The sequence below is a fragment of the Populus trichocarpa genome, chromosome 17 (genome assembly GCF_000002775.5).
Source record: "Populus trichocarpa isolate Nisqually-1 chromosome 17, P.trichocarpa_v4.1, whole genome shotgun sequence".
NCBI classification, from domain to species: domain Eukaryota; kingdom Viridiplantae; phylum Streptophyta; class Magnoliopsida; order Malpighiales; family Salicaceae; genus Populus; species Populus trichocarpa.
In genome coordinates this window covers 1,148,212-1,161,288 of record NC_037301.2, presented here as the reverse complement: position 1 = coordinate 1,161,288, position 13,077 = coordinate 1,148,212, and the positions used below count along the sequence as shown (strand labels likewise).

At 30.3% G+C, this 13,077-nt stretch overlaps 1 protein-coding gene across 2 annotated transcripts; it reads left to right on the top strand.

Annotated features, from left to right (window-relative positions):
* Window positions 1-7,978: 7,978 nt before the first annotated feature.
* Window positions 7,979-11,850, top strand: LOC18106803 (transcription activator GLK1). 2 transcript variants are annotated; one of them, XM_006372691.3, is made up of 6 exons: window positions 7,981-8,869; window positions 9,265-9,405; window positions 9,789-10,124; window positions 10,239-10,292; window positions 10,438-10,557; window positions 11,438-11,850. In XM_006372691.3, exons 1-6 carry the CDS (start codon window positions 8,381-8,383, stop codon window positions 11,579-11,581), a joined length of 1,284 nt encoding a protein of 427 aa, XP_006372753.3. In that variant the 5' UTR covers window positions 7,981-8,380; the 3' UTR covers window positions 11,582-11,850. The 2 variants fall into 2 exon arrangements, with proteins under 2 accessions (XP_024444459.2, XP_006372753.3); XM_024588691.2 differs by lacking the exon at window positions 10,239-10,292 and having other exon boundaries at window positions 7,979-8,869.
* The last annotated feature ends 1,227 nt before the right edge of the window (window positions 11,851-13,077 follow it).

Here is a 13,077-nt window from a genome sequence, read left to right as displayed (position 1 = left end):
TTTACAATGTCATCCAGAACACATGTAAGCACTACTTTATAATTCTTATGTCTCATAATACTTAATTTCGTTAAGCCTTTCTCTTTAACTGTTAATGATTGTAATTATATACTAGGTTTATCAATTGGAAGAGAATGCTAACGATTATTTGAATTTATTATGTTTGGGTCTTGAAAGAAAGGTCAAGTGCTATAACGAGTATTTTATCAATAGATATGTATTTTATACTGAAGAGTATGATCATGGTAGAAAGACCTATAATAATAGAGTTTGTGTTAAGAGATCAATTTCTAATGAGTTTGAAGTTGATTATCATGGAAAGTTAGATGAGGTTATTGAAATGTAATATCATAGCGAGGTTAATAAAGTCTTTTTATTTAAATATTATTGGTATGATACTACCGATAGAGGAATCAAGGTAGATCCTCATCATGGTTTAATCAAAATTAATACAAAGGCTAGACTTCGCAATGTCGATGATATCTTTGTTTTTACTAGACAATGCCAACAAGTTTATTACACATACACTCATTTGTTTAGAAAGGATCGTTTTAGGGTTAATTGGTTATCTGTAGTGAAAACTAAACTCATGGGTCATGTCCAAGTTGTTGAGGAATTCAACAGTAAAATAAATGTGGGAGACGATGTTTTTCAAATTGATGAGTTAGTTGATGCATATTGAGTTGCTCTGTCTACCGACTTAGAAGAAAATTTAAATTTTAGTGTCACTGAGAATATTTTTATTGATGTTGTCGTTAAGAAGTCAAATGATGTATTTTACAGAAGTCAATGAAGATGATTACAATGATTATTTTACATTTAATAAATTTCTATGAGAACAAAGTGCATGAGAATTTTTTCATATGAAATATTTTTTTCTAAAAGAAAACAAACCATGGGAGGTGTGCGGGACTAGGATAACAAAGCATATTATTGATAACAAATGGTCAAATTTATTTATTTTGGTTTTAAGCTAAAGAAAAAAAAAGATTATCAATAACAAAATTGAAATTACATTTTTTAAAATCAAGGGATGAAAAATGCATTAAAAAAAATAGATCACATGTTGTGGCCTAACCCGTCAAGCTTGGGATCCGGATCATGGACTCAACTAGGTTCAATATTTTTGTTCATAAATATATAGTTAATCTAAATATACAAAAAAAGGTCAAAAAACAGCACAGAAGTGTGGGCCCATTACCTAACACCCTAGGCCTGTGAAAGAAAGAGCCCAAAGACGTGGACCTTAAAGCCTAGGTCCATGTTTGGACCTATAATTTTATTTTATTTTTGCTTTAAAAGGTTGGACGACCCTTTTTTATATAAAAAAAGTAGACAACATGTTGTCTGCGCTGTGGTAGACGACGATGCATCGTCTGCAAGTCTAAAATTTAGCCATCACTATGGTGGCTAAGAATTCAGGCTTATGGATTTTTTATCCAAAAAAACTCATTTTCAGCCTATTTTAACCAACAAACACTCTTAAAATATTAACAAACTAACCATCAACCCTACAAACCAAAATGAGTTCAAATCACAAAATCAACCTAAGTAAAATTTCTCATTATTGACTTATATATGATTTTTAGGCAATATTGAGGTTCAAAGCAACCATTATAAGACTTCCCTTATCAAATGGATCTCATTGACCCAAATTTCAACGATTTTTGTGCTCAGAATAGGTGTAAATGATGATTTTCTCTCTCTACACTGGATTTTAGCAAATGTCTCTCTCTCCTCTCAAAAAAAGAAACTAAAAAGTGAGGAAAATGAAGTTTGAAACCAAATTTAATTTTATGACACCAATCACTTATTAACTAAAAAAGATGGGGGACCAAACTAATTTTTTTGGATGAAATTTGAAGCTGTCACCTATTATCCTCGTGTGCATGTTTCGATTTCATCATCTCTTCCAAAAAATGATGTGATTGACTATTAATTTAGGCTAAAGAAGCTCAATAGCGCAAAAACAAAGTTCGAGGGTCAAATTAATTTTTTTAAAAAATGTAACTATTCCAATCCACGATGAATTGTGAAAGAATACACATTGCAATTAGCACAATAATATCTGCGCACTACTTAGTTTTTTTGGTGATAATTATATATTTAAATGAAATGTACTATGTAATTAGTACAAGTAGCAAAATAAGTTTTTTTTTAAGAACCATCCATCCACATGCAGAAGTAACGAGATTTCATATATAGTAGCATATTGGCTTGTGCTGCGTAGCGGGTCAATAATATTTTTTTTTTAAATGTAAAAAAAATCTTAAGAGTATAGAGAATATTTTAAGTTCTTGAATCTGGCGGCCATGTCTAATTAATTTTTTTTATTTGTTATAAAAATATATTTAAAGTACTCTTGAATTATCCTAAACTTAAATGCTAATTAATTATTTTTTATTTTTTATAAAAAAATATTTAAACTATGCTTGAAGTATCCTAAATAAAAATTCTAATTATATTATTTTTTTTAATTTTTTCTATAAAAAAACATTAAAACTATCCTTGAAGTATCCTAAATAGTTTTTTTATTTTTTATAAAAAAATCATTTAAACTACCATTGAAGTATCCTAAACAGAAATGCTAAATAATGTTTTTATAAATATTTTCTATTTTTCTTATAAAAGCAAGTTTTTTAATTTTTTCTAAAAAAAACATTTAAACTATTCTAGAAGTATTTTAAACATAAATTCTAATTGATTTTTATTTATGTTTTCTGTAAAAAAAACATTGAAACTATCCTTAAAGTATCCAAAATAAGTTTTTTTTATAAATATTTTCTATTTTTCTTATAAAAAATATTTAAACTACCATTGAAGTATTGTAAACAAAAATGATAATTTTTTTTTTTATAATTGTGTTTTATTTTTTATAAAAAAACATCTAAACCACACTTGAAGTAGCTTGTATAGTTTTTTTCAATAGCCTTGGGTTTGGCGGCTAAGTCATACCCAATAACTTTTGGTCAGACAACCATGCCTTGACCCAATACGTGCCAACAATTTTTGGTATAAAAAATAAAAAAACACGTACTTAACATCGAAAGTGTGGTCCACAGTACAAATACTTTGTGCACACAGTATCAATACAGTGATTTTCTCCATGGTCCACACTTGGTGTGCATCTCTTGGATGATTTAAATCCATAGAGACCAATCAGTCTAAAAGGGTTTCTGTCGTGGATGCTGTGAGCTGGGTCAGTCACGGGATTGAACAAAGGGACACCAAAAAGAGGCACAGCACATGGAAAATAGACTTACCATAGTGTAATAATGTATGTATGCATTAATTAATTAATTATATATATATATATATATAGGATCAAAGGTTTTTGTAAAGTCAAAAATTAAGGCTATGGTCTTATCCAATAACGTTTGGATAAATACATGACCCACCCACGATGTAGACTTTTTAATTATTAAAATTTTAACTAATAGCCTCTATTATTTTTAAAATATTTTTTAACTTTTTTAAATAGTAACTAAATTTTTTTTATTAATTTTTAATTTTATAATACTTCAAAAAAAAAAGTCTTGAAATTTTTTTATTTATATTTAGATGAAACAATTATAAAAATAAAAACTATTTGTTTTTAGCTGCGAGAACTTTTAAAATAAACTAAATGAAAATTAATATATAATTTCTTAATTTAATTATATATTTCTTAATTTAATTTATTAAATGTAAACAATATCTTTGTGTTTCTAAATTAAAATATTTCATATTATACTTGAAAACTTATCCATGATTACGAACGATGTCGTTTTCTTTTATGTTAGAAATTAATAGGGTGATAGTTATAATGTGTATAAAGTTTGCTCAAAGCATCGGATTAGCAACTGAGTGAAACGATGTAACTTCCATTATAGAAAAGGACAAGAAGGGCTAGACTTGATAGAAAGCGATCGTACGTAAATTAGAAGGATATTTGCTTGCATTGTTGAATATCAACTAAGGCTGGCCAAATTATTCAAAGTGAATTTTTCTCTAAATTACAGTCTACAGAACATCAATGGCGACCCTGCATTCCAATGGATTGATGAACTATAGGAGAACTAAAAATATATTGAATCACTTTCGAGGAAAGATTTTATGTTGCTCACGTTGTAACGACAACTAATGGATATTTATAATATGAGAGAGATAAACACAAAAAAAAAAGAAGAGAGAAATTGAAAGAGATGATTAAAAAATGTATTTTTTTAATAGGAAATAATTCTTACTACTTTTAATAAAATGGGTCATTAATTATCTCTCGAAATAAGTAAAAACCAAAGTTACATGGAAGAAACCTAAATCAATACAACAATTGTGCAACATGTGTAAAAGAAAAAAAGAAAAAAGAAAAAAGAAAAGGCCATGAGTTAAAATGTCAACACAAAATGCATGCAGAATATTATCACAAACAACAAAAGTTTGGGGAAGTCACAAAAATGCCACCAAAACATCATAGTAAATGACTAAAATAGCTTGAATTACAGTGAAAAAAAAGAATAAAAAAAAAAGAAAAAGAAAAAATGACGTGTTATGCTTATAGACGGTATTGCCGATGAAATAAACTCATCGCTAATATCTGTCGGTAATATTTAAGTTATGATCTGACGAGCGACCCTTCTCTCTCCCCTACCTAATTTCTTTTTCTTCCTTTATTTTCTCTACAAATAACAACAAAACCCCTTTATTTTATCCCAAATTTAACTCCCATCACCATAAATCCAGCCACCCAACACCAGTTTGTTAGCATCCTTATTCTAATTCATTATTTTTTAGGATTCCTCACATCAAGTAAGCAAAACTAATAACTTTTTTTGTTTGAACTCAATTTTAAAATGTTAATTTTTATGGCATTTTGATATAGTATATGTAGTTTGTTTGTATGTTTACTTGTTTTATTACTTTTTTCCATAGAAATTTGTTGTATGAATGCATGATTTGTACATGTTGCGGTTTGTTTGAGATTTTAAAAAATTATATTTGTTTATAATTTGATGAAATTGATTTCGTTTTTGTGAATTAGGTGTTTTGTAATGAAACAAATAATTATTTATTTAATGGGTACATTTCATATTTTATCAATTTTATTGTTGAGTTGAAAATTTTAGTAGATACAGAGGAATCAATTTTTTTGTAGAAAATTGATAATAATCTAATATTACTATTAAAATAGATTGAATACTTTTGAGTTAAACAATGCTAGTTAATTTATTTAGTTCACATAATTAATTAATACATGTTGTCATCAATATTCTATATAGGTTTGATATAACAACGTGCATGGAGTTGTAGATGACAATAGTAATCCTTATAGGAATATGATTATGAATACAATAATAATGAATTAGGGTTACACATGTGAATATTCAATCATAGATGAAGAACTAAATGCAAACGCGACCAAGTTTTTTAATCTCTTAAAGGACTTTGTCGAACCATTATGAGATGGGTGTACAAATTACAAAAGATTATCGTCAGTTGCATTGGTGCTCACCATTAAGTCAAAGTATAGGCTGAGCAAAAATGGTTACGAAAAAATTGTCAAATGAACAAGAAGGATTTTACTTGAAGGGAATATGTTAAAATATAACTTTTATTCTGCTAAATTCATGATGAAACCTCTTAGCCTAGGATGGTAGAAAATTGACATGCGTCCAAACTTTTACATGTTTGACTACCTTGAAAATGCAAATTTGATCGAGTGTAGAATCTATGGGCTTGCTCATTATAAACCCAAAACTGGTAGGTGAAGGACTCTTGTTATACATGAAAAAATTAGATACTACCCAATCACTTTTACACTGTAAATTTCATTCATGTCTCCTAAGATTGCTGAGCACATGATATGGTATCATTCACATGATGTAGTGGATGAAGTCATGTTGCACTCTTCTGATGGTGATGTCTTGAAACATTTTAATAGGGTGCATCCTTAGTTTTTAATGGAATCACATAATGTATATCTTGGGTTATGTACATACGAATTCAATTCATTTGGGTCACTTGCTGCTCTTTATTCTTATTTGCCGATGATACTTACGGTATACAACTTGCCACCGAGAATGTGTATGAAGCTGAAGTTCATGTTTTTATCTACGATTATACATGTTCCTAATAGTTTAGGTTGGAATATAGATGTTTGTCTTTGACCATTGATTGATGAGTTGAAGTAGTTGTGGTCCTCTAGAACTTTAACTGATGATGTTTTGAGGAAACAAAATTTTCATATGAAGACAACTTTGATGTAGACTGTCAATGATTTTTCTACATATGAAATGGTTTCTTACACAATATCTTTGTGCTAGCTGCTCCATCATGGACTCCACCATTAGGATTTCCAATAATAACAACCAACACAGATGGAAACAACACATTGTTTCTTGGGAAACTCTTTCCCAAGGGGAACCTCTTTACCCCCTCCTACACCATTATATCATGTTATGTGACCTTTTTTAGCAATGATTATTCAACAATACACGATAACTAACCATCTGAAATTGTTGAGTTATGATACATGTCCTCTATGACCTTCAACTATTGTGATTTGACAACACATAACAGAAATCATTAAAAGTTATTGGGCTATGATATCAAACGACTTCGATAGAAATAGGGTTTGTTGCAAGCCAAAACTCTCAAAAACCAAGAACACCATAACTATGGTAAAATACCTAAAATATTCAATTTTTATTCATTCAAGTCTCCACTTTTTAAAAGGCTATTACAATACTTTATATGGAAAAAAAACTAGAAAACCTTAATAATGTTTAATAGGATATATAAACAAATTAGGAAAACTATTCCCTTCATATAGAAAAAAAAACTAGAAAAACATATTAATATAGAATAAGAATATAAAAATATAGAATTAATTAATAAAAATATATATTTTTCTAAAAAAAACTCATGTGTCAAAATGTTAAAAACACAACAGAAATGCTATTAGAAATTTAGGGAAATTTCAAAACTGATCAACAAAAGATTTAGTAAAAGGATAGAAATGCCATTAAAGGGCTAGAAACAACACACAAATTACACTAAAAGTTCAAGCAAATTACACGAATGATATTTCTATACTGAATGTACATCCTATTTTATTTTTTATTTATAATTTGAGATATGTGACATTTCTTCCTATTTTACAAAGGATATGACCACAAAATGTTGCCTTCAATCAATAAATACAATATCCAATTTGGCAAAGAATGGATATAAAATTTTAGAGGAAAAAACCCCAAATAAATGAACTAGGTAATAAATCGTTTTTCCCCAACAACAATGGCTGCCCTCTCTATAATAATCCAAATAACAAGTGCTGTAAAGGGGATCAAATAACAATTGCTAGTTTGAGTAATAGAACCATGAAAGAAACTAAATGAATTTATTATCTATCCTTAATTTAGCAAAACATATAAAGGTCAATTTCTTTCCCATTAATTCCACATATTATTATTTTTTCATTAAGAATTCTTGAATGTGATGAATATCAATCGACACCAACATGAATAAACAAGTTAATTTTTTTAGATAATTTTTTTATAAGTAATAAATAAAATATGAATATTATCAAATTGAATACAAAACTCGATTGATATGTATGCATTAATATCATATTTATTTATATATAAAATAAATATAATTTCAGTTTTTAATTAATATATATATATATATATATATATATATATATATATATATAATTTCATCTAAATAATAAATAGTACTCACGAAATACTAAAAACTCTAATTTTTTTTTATATATAAATATCTAAAATTTTTAAACCTTTAAATACCCTTGAATATATATCAATTGACATCCTGTTTTTCATTGTACCAACAAATACACATTCCTTTAGTTTGACCAGCTAATAAAACTATCCATGTTGCCATTAATGTTACATATCCTCTCTCCCTCCTCCCTCTCCTAATTCTCTTCCTCTCTCTTATATTATACATAAAGCTTACGAGCACTTTTCAGATTTTCAAATCTAAAAAAAAAGCCATCCACATACTAAAAACATTATTGTATTAAGTCTAGCATGCCCAAACAAACAAAAACATAAAAACAAACAAACGCCCATAGATCTCAACACAAGTTGTGGTTGATATCCAATCTCTCCACTTGCACTGCAGAAGAAGAGAACAAATTAAATTCACATTAACATATCAAAGACTACTTAATGTCTCCCACCTCTTCATCCCCCTAGCTCCAAGTCACTCGAAGAAAAGGAGAAGAAGCGTCCATTTCTCCTCTCAATTTCTTCATGCAGTAAATATTTATACCAATATAGTTGCACCATAGCCATAGTATATTTGATATATCTATATAGAGTGCAGACTTGTTAACCTTTCTTTAAGGTTCCTTTTGAGTTCTTTTTTGGGATTAATGCTAGCTGTGTCACCCTTCAGAAACACTGCAACCACCAAGAATGAGAGCCAAGAACAGATGGAGAGTTATTCTACTATTGTCAATGGAGAGTTCCCGGACTTCTGCGATGGGGACTTGCTCGAAAGCATCGATTTCGATGATCTTTTTGTCAGTATTAATGAAAAGGATGTTTTGCCAAATTTGGAGATGGATCCCGAAATCCTTGCTGAATTCTCAGTTAGTGGTAGCGGGGGCGAGGAATCGGATGTGAACACATCTATGTCGAATGAGAAAGTGGAGGATAATAGTATTCGAAGGAAAGATGAGGAAGATAAGTTTTCAGGTTCAGGTTTGGACTCGAGTTTGAGTAGTAGAGGAGAGGAGATTGTGAGTAAGAAAGACGAGTCCGTGGTTGTTAATCCGGTGCCCAGCGAAGATGGTGAAAAGGGAAGAAAGCCAACAACACAAGGGAAGAACAACAATAATCAAAGGAAGAGGAAAATGAAGGTAAACAAATTGATTATGCTTTTATTATTTAATTTTATTAGGGTTTGTTTCAGTCATCTATATAAAACAAAAAACTTGGATTTTTTGAAGAAAAAAAAACTAAGATTCTTAATAAACAAAAAATAATTAGATTAATTTTGTGGGGTTGACATATTTAGATTAGGTGCTAAATACTAAATATATTAATCTCTCTCAATCAATATGGCTGCTCAGCAAACTCCATGGGGGCCAAAGAGATCACGAGATGCATGGGAGACTGAGAATTATCCATAAGATTCAAAAGAGCTGTCTGTTTTGGTTGAAGAAAAAGTCTCTTTGGCTTTCTTTTTTATTATTTTATTAATTTTTGTTTTTATGTTTAGTGAAAAAGGTTAATTTTCTTGAATTGTGTGTAGGTGGATTGGACACCAGAGCTGCACAGGAGGTTCGTGCAAGCAGTGGAGCAGCTAGGGGTGGATAAGGCAGTGCCTTCGAGGATTTTAGAACTTATGGGAATTGACTGTCTCACTCGCCATAATATTGCTAGCCATCTTCAAGTATATACTACACACTGGAAAATTCTTCTGCTCTAAGTACTTAATTTTGTCTTACATTTTTCACATGCTTATACCTTCAACATTTCATTTCATTAGCCAACAAATTGACTCCCTGACTGTACTCTATTTGAGATTCGTTTACTTTCAAAACATAAGAAATTTCTAAGCACTGCAGGCCAATAGAAACTGTCTACATATAATTACTTTTTTGATTTTGCATGATTTGGATTAGCATATACTTTATTGATAGCTGAGAAAATGGACATTTGGAAATAAATTTTTAGGAATTTGTATATAAAGTCTTGTTTTGGGATTATTTTATTATATTGGATGATTAATTTTGATATATATGATTAAAGGGATTTGATGACTGTTGTGTGCAGAAATATCGATCGCACCAGAAACATTTGCTAGCGCGTGAGGCCGAGGCAGCAAGCTGGAGTCAAAGACGGCAAATGTATGGAACCGCTGCCGCGTCTGGTGGAGGTGGAAAGACGGACATAAGTGCATGGCATGCACCCACCATGGGGTTCCCTCCTATAATCCCCATGCACCACCACTTTAGACCATTACATGTATGGGGACATCCCTCCATGGACCAGTCCCTAATGCATATGTGGCCTAAACATCTAGCTCATTCTCCTTATTCACCGCTGCCGCCGCCACCTACATGGCACCAACCAGACCCTTCATATTGGCACCACCACGCCCACCAAAGGGTATGCCCTAATTAGCTCCTTCTTTCTACTTAATCAATCAAAGGATAGAAAAAAGAAGGAAAAGAAATGGGATAGCTAGCCTTTTCTAATTTAGTTACGTTACTTTTTGAGTAGGGTCCAAATGTACTAAACCCAGGGACACCATGCTATCCACAGCCACCAGCAACTGTAAGCATCGATATTGCTACTCTTTTGGAGTCTTTAAAGTTGTCTGTATCTTTTTGGATCCATATAGAACACCAGCATATGTTGCAATTAATAGCGTGTGTGTATAAGCAGTTTTGGATAATCTACAAATGATCATCTATTGCAGAGATTTCATGCACCTCCTGTCCCAGGAATCCCACCCCATGCCATGTACAAAGTAGATCCCGGCACTGGCGTCCCAGCCAGACACAATTCAGGCCCCGACCCTTTCTTAGACCTTCATCCGGTGAGCCTCCCTCTTCTTCTCAGCATTCTTGTTTTTTCCCCTTTTATACGTTTCAGTTTATGCTCCTTACCTTAATATCTTGGGTTCAATTTCAAAAGGAAGGCCGGAGAAAATAATTTCAAAACTGATCCGAGCATACCTCTTATCGTTGAGACCAGATAAAATGAAGAACTTTTTAATATGTTATGTGTATTTATATTTAATATTGTTGGAAAAAATAAAGAAGAAAATAGCAGTGGGAAGAAAACAATATAAACAAGTTTTATAAACCTTCTATCATAGCTTAAGTATAATCGCATTAAATAATAATGAATTATATTTGTTACTAACTATTCATGCTCTTGTTTAGAAGTGCGTCTCGAAATGGAGGTTTGTAAAAAATTAATTTTTTTTTATATTTTTAAACTGTTTTAATTATTTTAATATATTAATGTTAAAAATAAATTTTAAAAATTAAAAAAAATATATATTATTTTAATATATTTTTAAATAAAAAATACTTTGAAAAAAATTATAAATATACATTGTTTGCATTTTAAAAATTGACAGAGTTTTCTTCATATTCCCCTTCTCTCTTTATTATTTTCTTCGTTCCCTTTTTATCTGTTATTGTTAATAGACATATATTTACGAGGATAGAGAGTTATAACATCAAAACCTTTGGCAGTGAAGAGTTAGGCTTCATCATTATATATCTCGTATATATTAAATTATTAATATAAACAGTATTAATGTGGATATATATGGGGTTGAACCAGGTGACCCAAATCCATTTTTCCTATATTACTTTCAGTTAATTATAGATTTGAATAAAAAAGCATCTGTGTGTTAGTGAACTTATTGACTGTCTAATGATTCATGGCAACATGTTTTGCAACAGACAAAAGAGAGTGTCGATGCAGCTATTGGTGATGTTTTATCGAAGCCATGGCTGCCACTCCCTCTTGGACTGAAACCTCCAGCTACTGATAGTGTTCTAGTGGAGCTGCAAAAGCAAGGAGTTCCAAAGATACCACCAACGTGAGCTTGAACCCTAGAGAACATCCCGAATTCTGAGGCAGTTTCTTCATCACCAGCCTTCAAGACCACCAAAAAAAACCCTAAATTCGACGACATTTCATATATTAGATGTTCATATACATCTAATGAGCGAGTTTTTCTTCTTAACTTGCCCCCTCCCTTCATTAGTTCTTGACTAAATGAAACTGGGTATTGCTTTCTTGTTCTTGCTAGAACAAACTTTGTTCATTAATCGACTTGGAAATTAAATATAGGTTTTGTAATATTTCTATATATATATATAAAATCAAATAATCTATTCTTGCCAATGAACTTGACTCAATTCTCTTAATGCCAAATCAAATAATCCTAAAACATTTACCCAAATAAATAAATAAATTATCAAATCAACCCCTAGAACTAATTTTTATATTCACAGTTGTATTTTCAGATTTACATGAATCAACCTCTCTAAACAAATATTTCTATATATATATATATATATATATATATATATATATATATATATATAAAATCAAATAATCTATTCTTGCCAATGAACTTGACTCAATTCTCTTGATGCCAAATCAAATAATCCTAAAACATTTACCCAAATAAATAAATAAATTATCAAATCAACCCCTAGAACTAATTTTTATATCAATCATCACCGTTGTATTTTCAGATTTACATGAATCAACCTCTCTAAACAGTTAACATCATAATTTTCAAGGAAAGTTACCCACTTAAATTCTAGAGTATTAGTTTGGAGCTTTAGAAACCGGATAACATTAGCTATTTCTATCCAAATATCATAAAGTAAATCTAAGTATCACACTTTTTTTTTTAATGTGTGACAAATCATCATATTTTATACATAATTCATTTACTTAAGAAGCCCATGATTAGAAATGCCAAAGGCAGAGTATTAGTCCAACATACATGAGTTTGACAGACCACCAAGTCAAAATGCATGTTGATATGGCAATATATCAGACCAAACTTATTCGAAATCAGCTATGCGTTGAGTCCAAGTGCATACAAGTCAAGCAATATGTTAGATCCAACTTCCTCATATTTAGCTACGTGCTGAGTTCAAGTGCATGTGGGTCTGTCAAGATGTCAAACCCAACATCCTTGAAAGGATTGTTCCCATCAACATTAATGTTATATATGAAAAAATGTATAAAAGTTTTCTTTAGGTATGCTGCTTTTCTATCAGCATTAATGTTGTGAAAGAGTACAAGGGTTATAAATACTTTCTTAACTACTTAAATAAAGGGTTCATGATCTTTATTCTCTTATCATATATTCTCAAACAAATATTTTTATTCTTAGAATTTAATGTTCATCTTCTCATTTATTATAATCTCTTACTAAAAAGTCACTGACTAATTCATCTGAAGATCCCAAAACAATATATAAAATGGTTGTTTTGTGGGAACTGAAGCTTCTACCATCAATCCTCTGATCTACCAGTTCCTAAGAATACAATTCTGACATGAATGTGTGATTACTCAT